We start from the raw sequence: 19,296 nt of genomic DNA on the forward strand, positions 1-19,296 counted from the left end.
TTGCATGACAAATGTTAAAATTATATAAACACAATCATTTACATAATCACATTTCTTTTTCTTCAAAGTTAAGCCAGTAAGATTAATTTTCCATATCGTTATGCTCAAAAACAATTAATTCACGATAAAGATTGAAATAAATACTATAATTTCTTAAAATATTCAGAATATCAGAAATTTTGTACACAAGTAACATCGTGATGTCCCAATGCTATTGTTGCTTTGTCGAAGGCCGCTATCGGTCGCGGAGGCTGGCCTACAGCGAGGATTGCATCTGTATAGATAAGAAAAATACGTTATAAAATAAGTTTCATGAATATATTTAACTATTAAATGAAAGTAGTAAATGTCTGTGTCAGTGCAATAGTCTTGTTTTAAAGACGGACAAAGCTTATTCCTAAACGCTGATTTCTAAAAATTGAGCTGGATACGGCACGATTGCATCCGAATCATACCGGTTTCCTCGCAACTAATTCCACTACCGTGATCACAAAATGAGATATAAATATAATTTTAATACAAACAAAATTTTATAATATATATGTCGAAGTCAGCCGTCACATCAACGTAATGATAAAAGTACCCACCTTGATTGATTTGTTGTTTACTCGATGATAATTACAATTAGCTAGATTTTTAATGCAAATCTTTTACAACAATTCCTAATTATATCTGGTATGATTTACTAGCTATCTGCGATTGACTTATGACGACTAGTTCCGATTTCGGTAATTGTTAATAGCGTTATGAAACATTATAAACGATTGTTTAATTCGTGTCACCTAGAAATAACTTCAAATTGTCTGTTCTTGATTAACGATAATTCATATTGGAATATTTTGTGACTTTTACCTTGCTAGCAGATTTAATGTCAACGAAACTTATCGGAATTTTGGGAGTAAAATTAAAGTGAAAATAACTAGTTAAGTGCAATAGTGTTGTATTATAAATAAATATATTTTGCACAATATCGCTGTGTTATTAACAAATCGCATGAAATACGTAAAATTAATTTTTGTTTATCTTTTTTCCTGTTTTCATTGGAATAGTAGGCTATACAACTATTATATGCCCATACAAACGTGTATGAATCTATTGTCACTGGATATGTGCTACTTGACTGTAAACTGTGACTAATGATCCGCTTCCGTTGCAGCACGAGGGTGCACATTTGGGGGCACAGCAAGGGGCAGAATAGCCGCTGCAATTACATCTGAAAATAATATAACTATTAGGATAAATTCGGAACATTCCTTACAATTTAAATAGCTAAGTCCTAAAAATATTAACCATTCCTTAAATGGTTATTGTACCAAAAACCTTAGGAGCCAAGATATTCCTGTCAACACTGGCTCACTTGCTCTTTCAAAACTCAAAAAACCTACCTATGTTTGCACAAAGCCCTATTATCAAGTAAGTAATAATGAAAGACATCCGTCAATATGATAAATTGAATGAAAAAGCATGAAACGACCATTGACGAAACCGTGGGGCAAGTCTTAAATTTTTTTTATTTTTTTTTATTTTTTATTTATTAGGGAAACATACAGCATATCGTATATTACAACTTAATATAATAATCATATTTTAACACTTATGCCAGTATGAAATGTGCTAATACTGAGTGAACTGATAACTCTTTAAAATTATATCCTCTGGTAAATATTTTTTAAATGAAATACTAGTTATAACGAAATGAATTTTACATTTTATACGAAAAACGCAACTTACTGTATCGATGACATAATAGATTGTAATTGATTGATTATTCCCATTCGGTTACACATTGTGAAATTTATTTGAAGTTGGTCTGTGGGTAAAAATTACTTGCCACAATTTTGATTACGATGCCTGGTAATGATTTGTGTCATCATGCCATGTCATCATGTTTCATATTTGAAGTATTCTTTATTTGAAAACGATTTGACGTAAGTATGGTACTTATTAAAACCTCTTTGTTAAATTTGTAATATCCTGTTATATCATCAGTAATAACTATTTTGTAATCGAGTTTAAGCGTTACAAGAGTGCCTCGTACAAGTTTTACAGCATTTTTGTAGCCATCTTTTTCCGAATATCGGTACCAGTAAAATAAATTAATTTTCTTAAAATAAAATTATTCTCTATAATAATGTTCTAATGTCTAAAGATTTCATAACATATTTTATTTGAAAACTACTGAAATATTTACTAGAAAACGAAGTTGATAGGGCAATACGGGAACTCAATCAAGATTTCTTATCACTCAGTCATTTCGAAGGTCATCGTGCAGCGTCTCTTATTCCGGAATTACATCCCGAAGGAGAAGATTGTACATTAACGGCTTGGATAAAAAAATTGACCAGTCAGGAGATATTCACGGTTGGAGTGACGAAGTAAACGAGATAAACTTCGTGGTCAAGCCCGTAAGTGGTATAATCGTCTTGATGAATTATACCTACCTGGGACGAATGAAAGCGTATGTTGATTAGAGCTTTTCCCAAACAACGTGACTTCAGTGCATTATTTGATGAAATGATTACTAGGAAGAAACTGCCGAACGAAACAATGACTAAATATTACCAAGATGCAATCGCAATGTGCTTTCGTTGTAACTTATCTGACACCGCTAGCGTTTCATGCATAATCAGAGGCGGCTTAACATCTTCATTGCAATCTAACGCACGTGCATTTCAGTGCCAGCGTCCGGATGAATTGTACGAGGGTTTCCTTTGTGCTCTCGTCGGTTACCGTTCACCTATATTCGAAGCAAAGGACAAGCCGAATAAGGATGCTAAGCAGTTGCCAAACCTGGACAAGAAGATAAACTCTGAATTTGATCCCTGTCGGCATTGGAAGAAGACTCCGACACATCTTACGAAATTGCTCATTACCTGATCAATGGTTTTGTTTTAGGTGTGGTTTACAAGGTCATATCGCTGCCCTACCTCTTTAACTACCCAAAATAAATCATATGCCGATTCGAACAGCAACATTAAAGAAATCAAACTAGTGCAAAATTATAACGAGATTTACAAAAAGGTTGTGAGAGTAAACGGATTTTTTTGAAATCATATATGGATACGGAAACCAATATAAATACTCAAATTGTTAATATACTGACGCTTAACATTATACCATCAAGTATTTTTCTAAAAGGTTTTTCTGGAGGCTTACTAAGAAGCCGCGGTGTCGTAGAATTTACCCGGCAATGGATAACAGTAAAATAAAATGTACCACACATATAGCACAGATTGACATGCAAGATATTCACTTATTGATCGACCATCCAGTTATTAATGCTGATCGCATGTCACTTGTGGTGACTAATAAGATTGGAACTCGATCCATTAGTAGAATTTCAGGCGATTGAAGATGTCCAAAAATTTAGGGTGGTGACAACAAACAAAGAATCCTTACCACCTGGTACCTCTATCATCAAAGTTCGGGTTCCAGGCAATTCCCAAGGAAATAATGTCTGCACAACAACGCGTCATTTTGTTATAATATAGACCGTAAGCGTAATATAGACCCGGCGAACGCATGAAACATGTAGACGCGTTAAGTAGGAATTCAATTGACACAGTAAATATTAATCGCTTACAAGTTACTGATTGGTTTTATACTGTTCAACATCAGGATGATAAATTAAAAAATATAATCGATCAACTGAAAACCGGATCAGCAGGACCCGATATTGTTAATAATTTTGTGCTGTTAGACGATAGGTTGTATCGGAAGATGCTCCCTGGTAACAGACTCGTAGTGCCTGGAACAGCTAGGTGGAAAATTGTACAAATGCATCATGATGAGATAGGACACGTAGGGTTAAAACGTTGCACTGATTTGATTAAAAACGATTTTTGGTTACCGAAAATGTCACGATGTTCCGAAGTTGTATGGAAAGGGGGAGTATGGAAAAAAAGAAGGAAAGTTATATCCAATTCCTAAACCCAATGAACCTTTTAGAATGATACATGTCGACCATTTGGGTCCATTCTGTAGGACAAAAAAGGATACGAATTAAAAGAACTTTTGCATTGTTTGGTTACCCAGATATGATAGTCACTGATCATGGTAAAGCTTTTACTAGCAGATATTTTAGAAAATTTGCTACTACCAAATAATTTAAGCACACGTTAAATGCAATTGCGTGCCCGCGTGCCAACGGACAAGTTGAACGTACTAATCGCACGATACTAAATGCCCTACGAGCCATTGATCCTAGTGAAGCAGCTAATAACTGGTCTAACTGTCTACCTGACGTAATTTCGGGTATAAATAATACTTTAAATGACACTACTGGTTTTAAGCCATATGATTTGATGTTTGCACGTAATGGAAGGCCGGTATGCGATGTTACCATCCCGAACCATGTGACGGAACCGACCAAGTCCAAGCGTAATAAGGCTAGTGCGCGTATTAATAAAGCCAGTGCTAAGATGAAAATACAACATTCACCCGTTTTAAATTTAGGTTATTATCTAGTGCGAAACGTATCTTCTCCTATATCCGTAATCTGATAAATAGTATAAAACAAAGTCGCTTTTTGTTTCTTTCTCTGTTTACTTCTTCTAAACCGCTCAACGGATTTTGATACGTTTTAAACTAATAGAAAGAACAATAAACGAGGAAGGTTTTCATATAAAATTTATAAATATTTGTACAAAATGCGTGAACTGTGACGGTTTTTTATCGTATAAACGGTTTTTTATCGTATAAACGGTTTTTACACATAAACGGTGGATTACATTATGATTAAAAGGGCCAGGGGAAAAAATATTTTGGAGGATTTCATTTTAGTTTCCTTCATTTCGTAACTCATATCTATCTCGTCATACTGAATTGAGGAATGATTTCTTCCGAACATTGGTCCATTGCACGCTAATGGTGGACAAATGACATGCGGCGGTATAAAAGGGTACGCCATCTTTTGTGCAGACTACCAAGCCCTGGACTGTCGAAGATACGCGCACCCGGGCCTAGCCGGCTAAAGCAGGTCGTTCCAGCCGCACAACTGGTACCTATTCCTATACTATATACTGGTGAGTTTTCCTATTTTTTAATTATTTAATTACTATTATCAATATATTAGTATTTATCGTTTTTATAGTAATCTATCTTATTATCTATATTATATTATATTTAAAAAAATTAGATAATATAAAAGGACAGGCTAGTAAATTTACAATCCAGTACAGTCATATTCCTTTAGTAGAATGGTCAAAATTATCTGCCTTTTGGCACTTAGTCTAAGTGTCGCTCTTGGTAAGTCGGAACGATAACATTTACCTAGTTAAAAATACTTAATAAATGAATAATAATATTATAAAAAACATTTTAATTATGTACTTCAATTACTTTAACTTAATAAATGAATAATAAGATTTCAGCGAAGAATTTGTCTAGCTTTTTTAAATAACAAAATCTTAATAGTTACGGCACTTTTTCAGGTTCACCAATCGAATCAAGGATAGTTGGCGGTTCAACGGTCGATATTAGCCGCTATCCGTTTTTGGTAGTAGTTTTATATAGTCAAGATGGCATAATTTTCCGTCATATTTGCGGTGGATCAATAATCAACAATAGATCAGTTCTTACGGCTGCTCATTGCTTTTTGTGAGTAAATACCCATAATTACCACTAAATTGTTCTCAAAAATTACTGTTTTTGAAAATTACGCTTTATAATATTGCGCCATCGACCTTGGGAACTGAGATGTGATGTGTTTTGGGCCTGTAATTACATTGATTTGCTCTTCCTTCAAACCGGAACATTACAATCTTAAGTATTGCTGCTTGGCGGTAGAAAATATGATGAGTGCGTGATACCTATCCAGACAGGCTTGCACCTACCAAGTAAATCAAATCCAGAATGACAACAGGCTTAACATGACACTAAGCTGTCAGTGTATCATAGGATAAAACAACACGCCAGCTTGAGTGTTTCATTATCATTAGGTTCAAAGAGAAAATAAATATACTGTTATTTGACAACCCACTAGCTTTAACAGTTACTGAGTTCATTTGAAGGTAAGACTTTGTGCAAGACTGTCCGGATAAGATCTTTATCCTTTATGGTATTCATCAGATATTCAACCGTCGAATACCCAGTATTGTTGTGTTTTGGTTCCGGAAAGGTAACTAAACTAGTGTTACAACGGGTAAAAAGGAAATAACATCTTATTTTCAAGGTAGGTGGTGTATTGGCGTTAGCATCAGGTGGACCGTTTGCTCGGCCACCCACGTTATTTAATTTAAACACAATTGAACTATTAAATCTAAATGTAACACGGATCATCATTTTAGAGGTTCACCTTCGAATTTACTCATTCGGGCTGGATCCAGTTTTGGAAGCAGTGGCGGTACGATTTACAATGTGATGAATATGATTGAACATTTTAATTACGAAACAATGACAGCAAAAAATGATATCGGCGTGATAAGAATAAGAAATGAATTTATGTTTGGCGGTAATGTGCAAGTGGGACGTATCGGTGGATATCATATCGGCGATGATCAAGTTGTCTGGGCTGCAGGATGGGGACATACTTCCGTGAGTATTTCTAGATTTAAACAATTAAGCGGTTTTACTTCTGTATTGCGAAATATCAGAGAGTACGACATTGAGTAGAATAGTTGTACCGATGAAAGCGTGCATCAAAATGGTATATCTCCTTAAGTCGATTTTCAACATTTAACGATTGAGTTACGAAATTAGTTTTTATATAATATCTTTACTAGGCTATTATCCTGAAAGATTTCTTTCAAAGTGTATGTATTTTTTTTATTTTTAGTTCAATGGGCAATCATCAGAGGAACTCCGTCACGTTCAGATTTGGACAGTTAACCAAAATACTTGCCGACAAAACTATGGGAATATAAATCTAATAACAGAATATGTTTTATGTGCCGGACCAAGGGAGGCAAATAATGGTATCTGCAGTGGAGATTCTGGCGGGCCCCTTGTTCACGCTAATGCGGTCGTAGGCGTCGTATCGTTTGGCGCAAATTGTGGACTGCCACAATTTCCTGGAGTATTCACACGAGTTTCAAAATATACGGACTGGATTCAAACTAATGCTTAAGATTTAAAAATCTTAAGCATTCATTTATAATATAAATGTCATCAAAGAAATACTATTTGTAATATGTTTCATGAAAATATGACTCTAAAAATATATTAGAATAAATTACTTGGTATTTAAAATGTATATACCTTTTCTTCTATAAATGTAATGAATATTTATAATAATACTGTTAGGATTTGAGGATTTCAGAAGACATAAAATTAGAAAACAATCTTTTTTTAATGTAGCGTCGCACACTTGAGCCAATTCTGTTTATAAATTGTCACTTTATGTCACTTTATCACAATCGAATCTAAACGTTATCGTTGCCGTTCAGACGTTTTCTATTCTACTAAAACAACGATCCAGATGCGGTCAAAGTTAGACGACTAGAATTGGGAACGACTCATAACCCTTTTGTGTTAGTGGAATTTTCCCCTGTTCAACACGTAACCAATTAATTTGCCCTCGCAGAACTCACACCTGTGCCCTATTTTTGCGGGGAAAAGTGTCACTGCCCTTTGCAACGCAATGTCATGTCTCGTACTAATTTGTTAGACGATGTTGGATTTTTTATGTAAAAGACACCAAAAAATCTTGTGATAGTTATATTATAAATTAACATACACTATTATGGGTAAACCGCCTTGTTTGTTATATATTCATTTGTGAAAACCTTGACGAAACCGTGAGGCAAGTCTTAAAAATGTGCTAATACTGAGTGAACTGATAACTCTTTAAAATTATATCCTCTGGTAAATATTTTTTTAAATGAAATACTAGTTATAACGAAATGAATTTTACATTTTATACGAAAAACGTAACTTACTGTATCGATGACATAATAGATTGTAATTGATTGATTATTCCCATTCGGTTACACATTGTGAAATTTATTTGAAGTTGGTCGGTGGGTAAAAATTACTTGCCACAATTTTGATTACGATGCCTGGTAATGATTTGTGTCATCATGCCATGTCATCATGTTTCATATTTGAAGTATTCTTTATTTGAAAACGATTTGACGTAAGTATGGTACTTATTAAAACCTCTTTGTTAAATTTGTAATATCCTGTTATATCATACTACTTTTTAATTGGAAAAAAGTGCTGTAAAGGGGTTGTATTGGTTATATAGGTTAGTCTGGAAGTCCGTCATTTTATTTTTGTACCACTGATTAAAAATGAGAAGATACGAATTAAGCGTTTCTGAATATTCTACCCTAAGGGCTGAAATACACATCCATGTGGTATACAAAGAGCCGCGGGTAACAGCTAGTTTAAATATATTTTTACAACCCTTCAAAGCCCTGCTCCTTTCTTCTCTTCGTCTCAACTGACCTCACCTCATCATAATATATTCATTACAATTAATTTTATAAAAACCTTATAAACTTTTTACCCACTTATTCAAAGTATTATTTTTAAATAATTACCTATACAGTTAAAGTAGTAAAGTGAAAATAATTTTATTATTAACAAAAATTGGATTATTGGAAAAATATGTACATTTATGTCTAGTGTAATTTCAGTAGTTCGGGATGGCAAAATAAAATTATTTTTTACAATGATGCTCCAATCTCTCTATATTTCTTTACCTCACAATCATCCAATTGTTTTCCTTATGACAGCTCAATCATTTTTAAAAAAAGTAGTATGTATATGTATTTGTGCCAGTATTAAATAGTGTGCCAAATTAAATAGTATTAATTAAAGTTTAACAAATTATTAAACAATTAATTATAACAATAATTGTACAAGTACATAATAATGTAAAATAAATAGCTTCGATTATGATCATTATATATAATAATGTGATATAACTAATTATGACATCCAATGACGTAACACCGTACTGTTAGAGACTAGTCCTAGGACTAGATAAAGACTGCCAAAGCAGAGAACACATCGAAAAAAAATGGTGGCCCTCTGAGTACAGGCGCGCTGGTAAAGTAGTATGACGTTTGAGGACTGTCAAGCGTAGCTGTCACGCACGCCTAAATGATAAAGTCGGTCCGTTTGTTTTAGTTCTTGTGTAGCCCGACACTATCTAGCTAATCTAAGCGACATGTTTTAGGACTTGTATTAGTAGTAGAAAAAATAAATCAATATACAGTATTATTGCTCAATCAACACATAACGATATCGAATATTAAGTACGAAAGGTCGATTTATTAACTTTTGTACATTTACATTTACAGACGACAATATAAAAAAATATATATATAATGTTTCGTTTAGATAATGTATATTCATTTAGTTAGCAGACGGCGCACATGATGGATAGTGAGGTCGAACCTGTTGACAAAATACAAACAGTTAGGTTATAAAACAGGAGTTAGTTAATTTACAGGAAATGCTTTAACTACTCATACTATAAAAAAGGAGTGTAAAATTCCAGCACAAACGTTTTTTTTTTCGAGTCATTTGTTCAATACAAATTTATGTGTTTTAAAAGATTAATCTTTATATACAGTCACGAGTGCATTATCGCGTTTTTATGTTAAATTGTCGAAATATTTAATCGTATCGATTTATTTTGTACTAACCGGACGCTCGTAATTAATTACTTGGTATCTGACTTTTTTATCTTGATTGTTGAGGACCATCCCGGGCCAACTTGTAGGTCGATAGTCGAAAGTGCTGTCACCAACTATCAACGGCCTCCTCAGAGTCACAGAGTCCATTCCACAAGGGAGACACGGAGGTCCCTATTAAAATAAAGTTTGAAAGGGGTCACGAAATGAATATTCGTTGGTTAACGGCTTCATTGCGCTAGTGGCTAGTTAAAAAAACAGCTGATTCCGAGGACCTGTGAAGTTTTATTGTCTACAAAATAACTGACAGTGATTATTTCTTGCGCTTTTGCCTAGACCATACCATGGTCGAAATTCGACCGTATATAATTTTAACTTTTGACTTTTGGTAATAGAAAATTTACCTGTACAGGGTAGCATGGAATATATTCTGGAGGTTCTTTGTAACTCGGCAAATGAAGTACAGGACTGCACATTTTTAAATATTTTCCAACGAATGTAAATTATATTTTAATACAATTAACTTGATAATTTTGGAAAGGAAATTTTAAAGAGGCCTAAAGACGTACTATTTATATATTGACATTTAAATTTTTTTCATAATAATTAATATAAAAACTTTTCGCTTATTTTCGGCCAGGATTTTTGCTTTTTCTTTACTAGGTTTGCTCAGGCAATGAAAAGCAACGAAAACGACTAGAAAATCAAAAGCGTTTTCTATTGCACTGACTCTGAAGTGATACTTTAATTATTTAAATAATCAAGGATTCGTAAAATTATTTGTACGTGACCGTAGCACGCGTATTCAGTCAGTACAAATGCAAAACAACCGGGTGATTGCTAACAAAACCAAGTTACCTTCAATCGCTGGGGCAACCACTTTTTCTGATATTTGGAAATGGTTTACAGTATTATACAGCAGTGGTTTTTCTTAGACAGAAATCACAGATTTTTTCATGCTTTTTTATGTAATAGGTGGCAAACGAGCAGGAGGCTCTCCCGATTGAAAGTGACTACCACTGCCCATGGACATCTGCAACGCCGGGGGGCTTGCAAGTGCGTTGCAGGCCTTTAAGTAAGGAGTATGCTTTTTTCTTGAAGGTTCCCAAGTCGTATCGGAAAACCGCCGGCAAAAGCTGGTTCCACAGAGTGGTTGTGCGAGGCAGAAAATGTCATAAAATAAATAAATAAATGCTGCTGCCACTGATTAGGTCAATCCCCCGATTACCTAACCAGTGCAGCAAGCCGGGGGGCTTTATCATTTAGACCCATCTCTCACCTATATCGATGAATAAACAAAACTTGGGTGTCTTATCATACATGAAACCATACCTTTTTATGGCGTTTAGGTTTAATGTCGTGAGAAGTAAGAATATAATAATAAAAATAGTTTCCGAAAGGAGCCAAAAACATTTTTTCTTACTGTCATGAGTCGTTTAGTATCATTATACAGTATAAAAATGTAGAATACTGCTATAATTTATCAAAAACCTTTAAATTATAATAAAATAATCATAGCCTTATAGAATCAATTTTTTAAATTACTAATAAGTAGGTATGCGAAAGTCAAAATCGAGTAGGCGTATCCATATCTATAAAAAGGCTCGACCTACGTTTGGTCTACCATTTGTTAACCATTATTACATATCAAAATTTTAAACAAAAGTGAAAACAAAAGACTGCAATATGTCTGGATGTGTACCTAATTCCATCTGCCCTCCTCCAATTTGTGCATCTTTTCCCAGCTCTTGCAGCTCCGGTTCTAGTAAGTGTCAAAACAATATACCGCCGGCGATGCGATGTTATCCTGTGAATCCCTGCATCAATATTTACAGCTGTTACACTCAAATAATGTAATGCAAGAAAAACAAGTGAACCAGAAATATCAAGTGTACGAAAATTCGTTAAAGTGGAATTTTATACAATATGGTACCTAACTGATGGATAGACACAATTAAAACGGTAGCAAAAACTGTGGTCAAATGCTCGCGACTTGCGAACAGTCGACAAAAATACAGAAGCGTGGCATTACATGGGACGCGGTTAGATACACATAGCATCAGACTTTGTATACTAATTCATGTATCACCTAAGCATCGACGTGTGTGACAATATTAAAGATAGCCAATGAATAGATGATATTTTACAATCGGAAAATCTGACGAAGATATTTCACCCAGTCATGGAAAACGATCATAGTCTTTCATCGTCTTCTCAGTTTATTAAAAAAAGGTTTATATTGAACAATGTAACATTTGTTGTTTTATTTTTACTACTAATTACAGTTTTTACACGCGTACAGTGAAATAAAAATAACACACATAAAAACCTTCTCGAAAATATTCTACATCGTCTGCTTTGAGTTAGTAGTTTTATTCAGTTAGGCATTAAGAAAAATAAACAAGTATGAATATGACATTATATAAATTTTTACTACCTCATTTGTTTATTATCTAGCTTTTAGATCACAGATCTACTTCCGAGATTCTGAGAATCTCTGTTATGATCGGAGCAATACAGCATTTGTTCGGTCACAAAAGTTTCAGCGGCAGTTTACGGGAGGCCTATGTAATTTTTTATTTATGCAGTCGGTATCCGATTTTAAAATATAATCTGATTTTTAATTACGTAATTTAAACGTCTAAATTAACAGCAAATTTTAATTAACAATATTTTTAAAAATATTTACTTTCAAAGTATATGCCCATAATTCTACCATGTTAATAATTCCATTTTCCTTATCATCTACTAAAACTGTTACTGTTATTCGGTTACGTGATTCATTACATTTTTACAAAGCTAAAACAATTTTATATTATTTTTATATTTAATAAAAAAACTAATTAATTACATAAAAAATTAGTTGCTTAGTTTGGTTGTGTTTACATCGGTTATTTTGTCCAAGCATGCACGCGTTCGAACCACTCTACCAACTCAGCTCGTTTTTTATTTAATGTTGCTTAATTGTACTCATAAGAAACAGCTGTAGATAGTGAAACACAATATACTTAATAAAAACGGTTTAATTCCATTTTAATCGAATAAATAACAAGACTTAACATGACACACGATAAATCTGTTCACGACACCGATCTGTTAAATAAGAGGCACATCGACATGATAGTAGCAACCGGATTGAGGACCCTGAAAATAAAACCATATTATTTTTGCAATTGTGTAAACAAGAATTACATAGGTAGTTTGAACTTTAATAAAATGTTTGTTTCTGTTAACTGTATTTAGTAGAAGAGCAGAGTAATCAGTTTTTATACTTTATCTGTATCTGTATTCTTAGGCATTGTAAGAATATTTCAAAACCGTCGAATATTTAGGCGCCCTCCGTACCTTGTATGGTTGCGAACAACCATGTTTTAGAAGAGTTGGTGTTAAGATTTGACATCCTTTTACATATAAAAAGATAAATGATAAAAGACACTGATTCGATTTTATATCTAGAAATAGTTTTTACCTGTTTAACGTAATTCGAAGTGTAATATCGTACGTTGGGATTTCGTCTTGTGAATGATTCCGCGGGATAACCTGAAGGCCTATTTGCAAAAACACTATCATGTACTATTAAAGGTCGCCTTCGGGTTACAGGATCCAATTCGCAATATGGGCAGCAACTACGGGATAAAGGTAGACAAGTGTCCGAGCAAGGCGGTGCTCTTGGACAAATCGGACGTTGTTTTGGAAGAGTGGGTGGGGGACATTGAGGGTTATAACACGGAAGGACTGGTTGGTAACAAGGAGTTGGTTCTGGACACGGACATACCTGAAACATAGATTTGGTTACATTTTTATCATTCTTTAATTTTATTATACAAAAAATACAATAATAAAAAAATACACACAAATTATTTTTATAATTGTATATTTTAGTGATCCTAAAATAAATAAAATAATGACTTACCGGCGGTGGATCACAAGGCTCTGGAGGAGGACAGCAAGGTAATACTGGTGGGCAACAAACTGGTAGTGGTGGCGGTGGAGGACAAGGCTCGCATGGTGGTTGCCTACGAGGTCTACAAGGTGGTAACAAAGGAACTATGGGTGGTACAAGATCTGGTATGACTGGTGCAGGGCATGGTCTAAACACTGGTATACAGCTGCAGGTGGGACATGGAGTGCAAGGAACTGGTGGAGGACAGCACGGTTGACAACAAGGCGGTGGTGGCGAACAAGAAAACGAACATGGTCCAGTTCCACATGGAATGATTGCTGGACAGGTTGGCCAAAAATCCATAGAACACATCAAGATTTATATCATATGCTTACAATGTCAATATATATATATTAAAAAATATTTAATTTTTAATTAAAATACTTAATTACTAAAAATTTATATTTTTATATTTGCCGACTTTTTTTTGTATCTTTAATATTATGTCAAAAACTGTCAATGTCTCGATTTAATTTTTAATTTCTTAATTGAGATTCTGCCTTTCGTAAATCAATCAAAAGAGATCGTAATGAAAAGAAAAAAAAAACAGGAATGTATATAACTATTTATAACAAAATATTACATATATATATTTAAATTACTCCTAGTTTACTATATCTCATATAGTTAGTTTAGATAGCTAATTCCAAATACGTGTAGTACTCGTTTGTCCATAGTTATGGAACTATGGAGCTATGTAGCAAATTTTTTCCGGATTAGGAGGTTGTACGTAAATCTGGAAAACCAAAAGAACAAAAAAACGTCTTTACACCATTAGTATAATAATTAAATCGAAGAAAAAATAATTTAAAATGTAAACGAACAATTGCCTTATGTACTTAAACGAAAAACTTAAAAAGGATTTATTTAATACTAATTGTCGCCCGCGGCTTCGCTCGCTTCTTAGGGGGTTGGTTGTCACATGTTAGGCAAACAAGCCTATGTCCTTCCTTGGAGTTCAAGTTTGCTTCATACCAAATTTCATCAAATTCGGTTCATTGGTTTGGCGGTGAAAGAGCGACAGACAGCCAGACAGAGTTACTTTCAAATTTATTATATTTGTATAGTATAGAAGTAAAGATTAATCACCAATTTTAGGAGTAGCTAGCATACCTTAAGATATGCCTTATTTTGCTTAGACTGACATCGATTTACGTAACATAATAAAAATGGAGCATTTTATCATTATTAACAGTTCTGTAACGTAATTAAAAATTTTATCTTTGGGTTTTTTTTTAAAGCATAATAAACAGGCAAATTCTCAGTGACAACAGTTTTAAGAAGTGGATAGGAGATTATAAAGCTGCGCTTCTTCGATTGTAATCATTTTTTTGCAATAAGTTGTCTTTGGGAGAACAATGAAACTTGCTCGACGTAAGTAACCCGACTAGACAGTTGTCTTATTTTAAAATTCGCAAGAGATATTTTTTATTTTTGCCTTTGAAAATAAAATAATATGATGTTGAAATATTTATGGAGAGAAGAATATACAAGAACCATGACAATAGATAATGTAAGTCTTCTTGAACTTTTGAGATTATGTCATGTATCGAAAATCCGAATTAAAATACATAGGTGTCGTTATTAATATAAATCAGAAAGAGTAGTGGCCCTAATATAGATATTGTGGTACACCACGTGCAATAGGTAAAGCATCACTTTGAGAGTTTTCTATTCGGACTAATTCCATTATATTTATTAGATAGGATTTAAATATTTTAGGGCATTACCAGTGATACCTAAACATTCCTGTTTTATAGTTATAACTTATGACTCACAATATCAAAAGCTTTCTTTAAGTCAATGATAACAATAATTATTTCCAAACAAAATTATTTTTAATTCTTACTTACAACTTCAGATTCCCCGAAAACGGCTTGTAACGTAGTAAACAAATTCTTCGTTAATATTGCCAATTGAAATTGAAATGGCATCTAAAATTTAATTACATTTTTCTGCAAAGACACAGCCTTCGCCGACCACTTCAACTAAAAATCTCTCATCATTCGTATTAGCGCCTACAGATACATAGGAAATTGTAACAACTATTCGGTCCTTTAAATCAGCTGCGGCTGTGGGTTGGGATGGCATCTCTTCTATCATTCTTAAGAGGTATTTTAGCCAGTATTTTGTCCCATATATTTAATAAATGTTTTAAAACTGGCCATTTTCCGATCTTATTGAAAAGGGCTATAAAACTTTTTTTATTAATAGTTTTTTATGTTGTCTTGGCCCTGGGTGTCTGTGGTATCGTCGTTACGTCTGATTTTCCATGACACAAGTGCCTTTTTTTTATGTTATAGGTGGCAAACTGTTCTGATGATGATCTGATGGAAAGTGACTACCACCGCCCATGGACATCTGCAACACCGGGGGGCTTGCAGGTGCGTTGCCGGCCTTTCAGGAAAGAGTACGCTCTTAGCTACTTACATTGGGATCAGAGTAATGTACCGCCTGTTGCACCTCATGCAACTTTGTGTTGCAATATTGTAATTTTTAGTTTTAAGTTTGGGTGCAATACAGTATAAATAAATAAATGTATGTGATGTTGTCCAATATTTATAAAAAAAATGTTCTATCATTATCACACAATTGGATGATACTTTAATGTTGATACATAAATGACAAAACCATAAGAGAACTTGGCTTTAATTAACTTTAAGAATTGTACATAATAAAGTGACATTACATTTGACAAGATAATCGAATACTATAATTTCTTCATAAATTACACGTCATTCACCCCCTCTAACATTTTCTAACACGCAGCTATAATCTTTTAAATAATATGGAGTTCGTCTTGTCCTTTCGGATCTCCTAAGATGTTGATCCTCAGACGTACTCGGCGTCACAGATTGCATCTCCTGAACATCAATATGCTCCGCATTTATATTTCGGTCTTCTGAGTCATAAAAAACATCTACGATATCTTCTTGTTCTTGCTGTCTTTTTGTAGTCGAATTATTTAATTGTTCTTCTAAATTTTGATCTATGTATTGTTCTATTGGAGTGGGGAGTGGAGCTAAGTTCCGATTTGAAACTGTTGATTCCCGCCCATTTTTATGTTTCACAAAAGAGTAATAGGGGTTACTTTGTAATAGTTCAACTTCTTCAACATATGGATCGTTTTTATTGCGTATATTTTTTTTCATTAGCACAGGTCCAGGAATTAACCAAGAGGGTAACGATTCTCCATGAGGTGATCTACGAGGATGATTAAACAGTCGTTCGTGTGGAGTTGTATTAATTGGTATACAAAGAAGTGAACGAATTGCATGTAAGGACATTGGTAGAAATTGCTCCCAGCTTTCAATTGGCATTTCTCTTGTGCGAAGAGCAAGTTGTAATGTCTTCCACAAAGTACCATTGAGACGCTCGACTTGACCATTTCCACGTGGATTATAAGGCGTTGTTCTGCTACATGCAATCCCCAAGGAACTTAGAAATTCTGTAAACTCTTTAGAAATAAAAGCAGATCCTCTATCACTATGAATATAAAGCGGTGTTCCAAAAGTGTAAAATAAATCTTTTAAACATCTTATAACAGTTGCAGTTGTTATTTCCTTACAGGCATATGCAAAAGGAAATCTACTGAATTCGTCGATTATTGTTAATAAATACTTATTTGGAGTATTCGATGGTAAAGGTCCTTTAAAGTCAATGTTTAATCGCTCAAAAGGTGCTGTTGCTTTTATTAATTGACCTTTAGATTTCATAAACCGAGGTTTAATTTCTGCACATATTTGGCAAGACTGTATAAGAGATTTTATATCATTCACCGAATACGGTAAGTTTTTCATGCGAACCCAATGCATCATTCTTACAATGCCAGGGTGACAGAGGGAATTATGCAGTTCACGTAATTTATCGACATTCATATGAGCACACACTCTTGATAAAGCATCAGCAACTGTGTTTTCTTTACCCGGACGATAAATTATGTCATATTTAAAACAAGATAATTCGAGACGCCATCGTTCAAGCTTCTCATTTTTTATTTTACTGAAATGATTTTGGTTAAACATAAATGCAACAGAGCGTTGATCTGTTAAAAGTAAAAAATGTTTACCAATTAAATAATGACGCCATTTGCGAAGACTCTCTACAATAGCGCATGCTTCTTTTTCGATTGAAGATTGGCGTTGCTCTGAATCTGAAAGTGTTCTAGAAAAAAAAGCTATAGGTCGCCCCTTTTGAGATAGCGACGCAGCAATCGCAAATTCTGATGCATCAGTCTCAACAGTAAGAATATCATTATCATCAATAACGGCTAAAGTTGATTTTTCTATTTCTGATTTTAATGATACAAAGCAAGTTTTTGCAGTATCATCAATTGGAAAAGATTTAATGCCAATCAATGGTTTTATTTTTTTTGAAAAATTATTGATCCATTTTGCATAGTGAGCGAATAAACCAAGTGTTCGTTTTAATTCACTGTTATTCGTTGGGGGTGGCAGGTCTAATAATGGTTTTAATCTATTAGAGTCAGGCTTGACAGTATTATCTTTAATATTGTATCCAAGCAGATTAATAGAATTGACACCAAATGTAGATTTTTGTTCATTTAAGGTTAAATTATACTTTTTCACAGCAGCCATAAAACAATTTAAGTTTTGATCATGATCACCTTTATCCATTCCACAAACTGTAACATCATCTAAATAGCAAAATGTACCTTTCAAATGTTCTGTTTTAATTATAAAATGTAAAGCTCGCTGGAATGCTGCTACTCCATTTGTAACTCCAAACGGTATTCTAGTAAATTGATATAGATTGCCAGAAGCTTCAAAAGCAGTAAACAATTTTTCTTTTTCTAATATTGGGATTTGATGATAGGCACTTTTTAAATCTATTTGACTGAAATAATTATATTTTGCAACTTCAGATATTACATTTTCTATATTTGGTAAAGGGTATGCATCTAACAATGTAAATCTGTTAATAGTCTGCGAATAGTCTACTACCAAGCGTTTTCTGTGAATTCCTCCTCCAGCAACAAGGACTTGGGCACGCCAAGGTGAAACGCTGGGTTCAATAACTCCGTCTGCTAAAAGCTTCGAAATTTCAGTATTAATAAAATCGCTATCTTCTTTACTATATCGTCTAGATTTTACCGCCACAGGCTTAATATCAGATGATAAGTTAGTAAATAAAGACACTGGTGGCACAGATGCATTCATAACGTTACATATTTTTAAAGGCTCTCTGTTACCTCCAAATTTAAATTCCAATTTCGAATGATCTTTTAGTATGTCATGGCCAATAATGATATCTGCACAAAGATTGTTAACTATTAGAAGTTGACGTTGTTGATAAATATGATGTTGTAACTTAACTGTAGCATGGCACATTCCTTCTACGAAGGATACATGAGTCAACGATGCTAAAGTAATTGTCTGTTTACAAGGTTTTATTTTTAAATTCATTTTTTGTACTAATTTCTTATTGATAAAACTGACGGAGCTTCCTGTATCTATCAAGGCATCAGCGCGTATATTATTTATAAAAATAGGTACGGTAGCATTTTGTAAGCTACTAGGCGATGCAGCTAAGAAACTTTCATGTGAATAATGTAAGGATGTGTCTGTAGTAAGAACATTTACAGTTTGTTGATTACCGCTTCGACAAACCTTAGCAAAATGGCCTTGTTTAGAACACAGTTGACATGTGACTTTAAAAGCAGGACATTTTATTCTTTGATGTATGTTGCCACCGCAAAAGAAACAGCGTCTCCGTTGTGTAGTAGATACAGCCACATTTTGATTAAAA

At 33.9% G+C, this 19,296-nt stretch overlaps 3 protein-coding genes and 2 long non-coding RNA genes across 5 annotated transcripts in view; 2 read left to right on the plus strand and 3 right to left on the minus strand.

Moving 5' to 3' along the window:
* Window positions 1–19,296, plus strand: part of LOC113398275 (septin-7) — a 477,393-nt gene that overhangs the window by 271,598 nt on the left and 186,499 nt on the right. The gene's annotated exons all lie outside the window — the stretch shown is intronic.
* Window positions 7–1,836, minus strand: LOC135193419 (uncharacterized). The gene is made up of 3 exons (XR_010309227.1): window positions 1,732–1,836; window positions 1,083–1,213; window positions 7–274 (listed from the first exon to the last, which is right to left on the minus strand). It is a non-coding gene; the product is annotated as an uncharacterized LOC135193419 (long non-coding RNA).
* Window positions 4,183–7,161, plus strand: LOC135193473 (trypsin, alkaline C-like). The gene is made up of 5 exons (XM_064216084.1): window positions 4,183–4,244; window positions 4,921–5,024; window positions 5,433–5,598; window positions 6,288–6,534; window positions 6,776–7,161. The coding sequence occupies exons 1-5, from the start codon at window positions 4,183–4,185 to the stop codon at window positions 7,064–7,066; spliced, it is 870 nt and encodes a 289-aa protein (XP_064072154.1). The 3' UTR covers window positions 7,067–7,161.
* On the minus strand, window positions 9,211–10,146 carry LOC135193539 (uncharacterized). Its single transcript, XR_010309290.1, has 3 exons — window positions 9,989–10,146; window positions 9,597–9,758; window positions 9,211–9,345 (listed from the first exon to the last, which is right to left on the minus strand). It is a non-coding gene; the product is annotated as an uncharacterized LOC135193539 (long non-coding RNA).
* On the minus strand, window positions 12,591–13,862 carry LOC113404393 (unconventional myosin-XVI-like). Its single transcript, XM_026645265.2, has 3 exons — window positions 13,498–13,862; window positions 13,054–13,359; window positions 12,591–12,728 (listed from the first exon to the last, which is right to left on the minus strand). The coding sequence occupies exons 1-3, from the start codon at window positions 13,837–13,839 to the stop codon at window positions 12,681–12,683; spliced, it is 696 nt and encodes a 231-aa protein (XP_026501050.2). The 5' UTR covers window positions 13,840–13,862; the 3' UTR covers window positions 12,591–12,680.

Source organism: Vanessa tameamea, chromosome 2, assembly GCF_037043105.1.
Source record: "Vanessa tameamea isolate UH-Manoa-2023 chromosome 2, ilVanTame1 primary haplotype, whole genome shotgun sequence".
In the NCBI taxonomy this organism is placed as follows: domain Eukaryota; kingdom Metazoa; phylum Arthropoda; class Insecta; order Lepidoptera; family Nymphalidae; genus Vanessa; species Vanessa tameamea.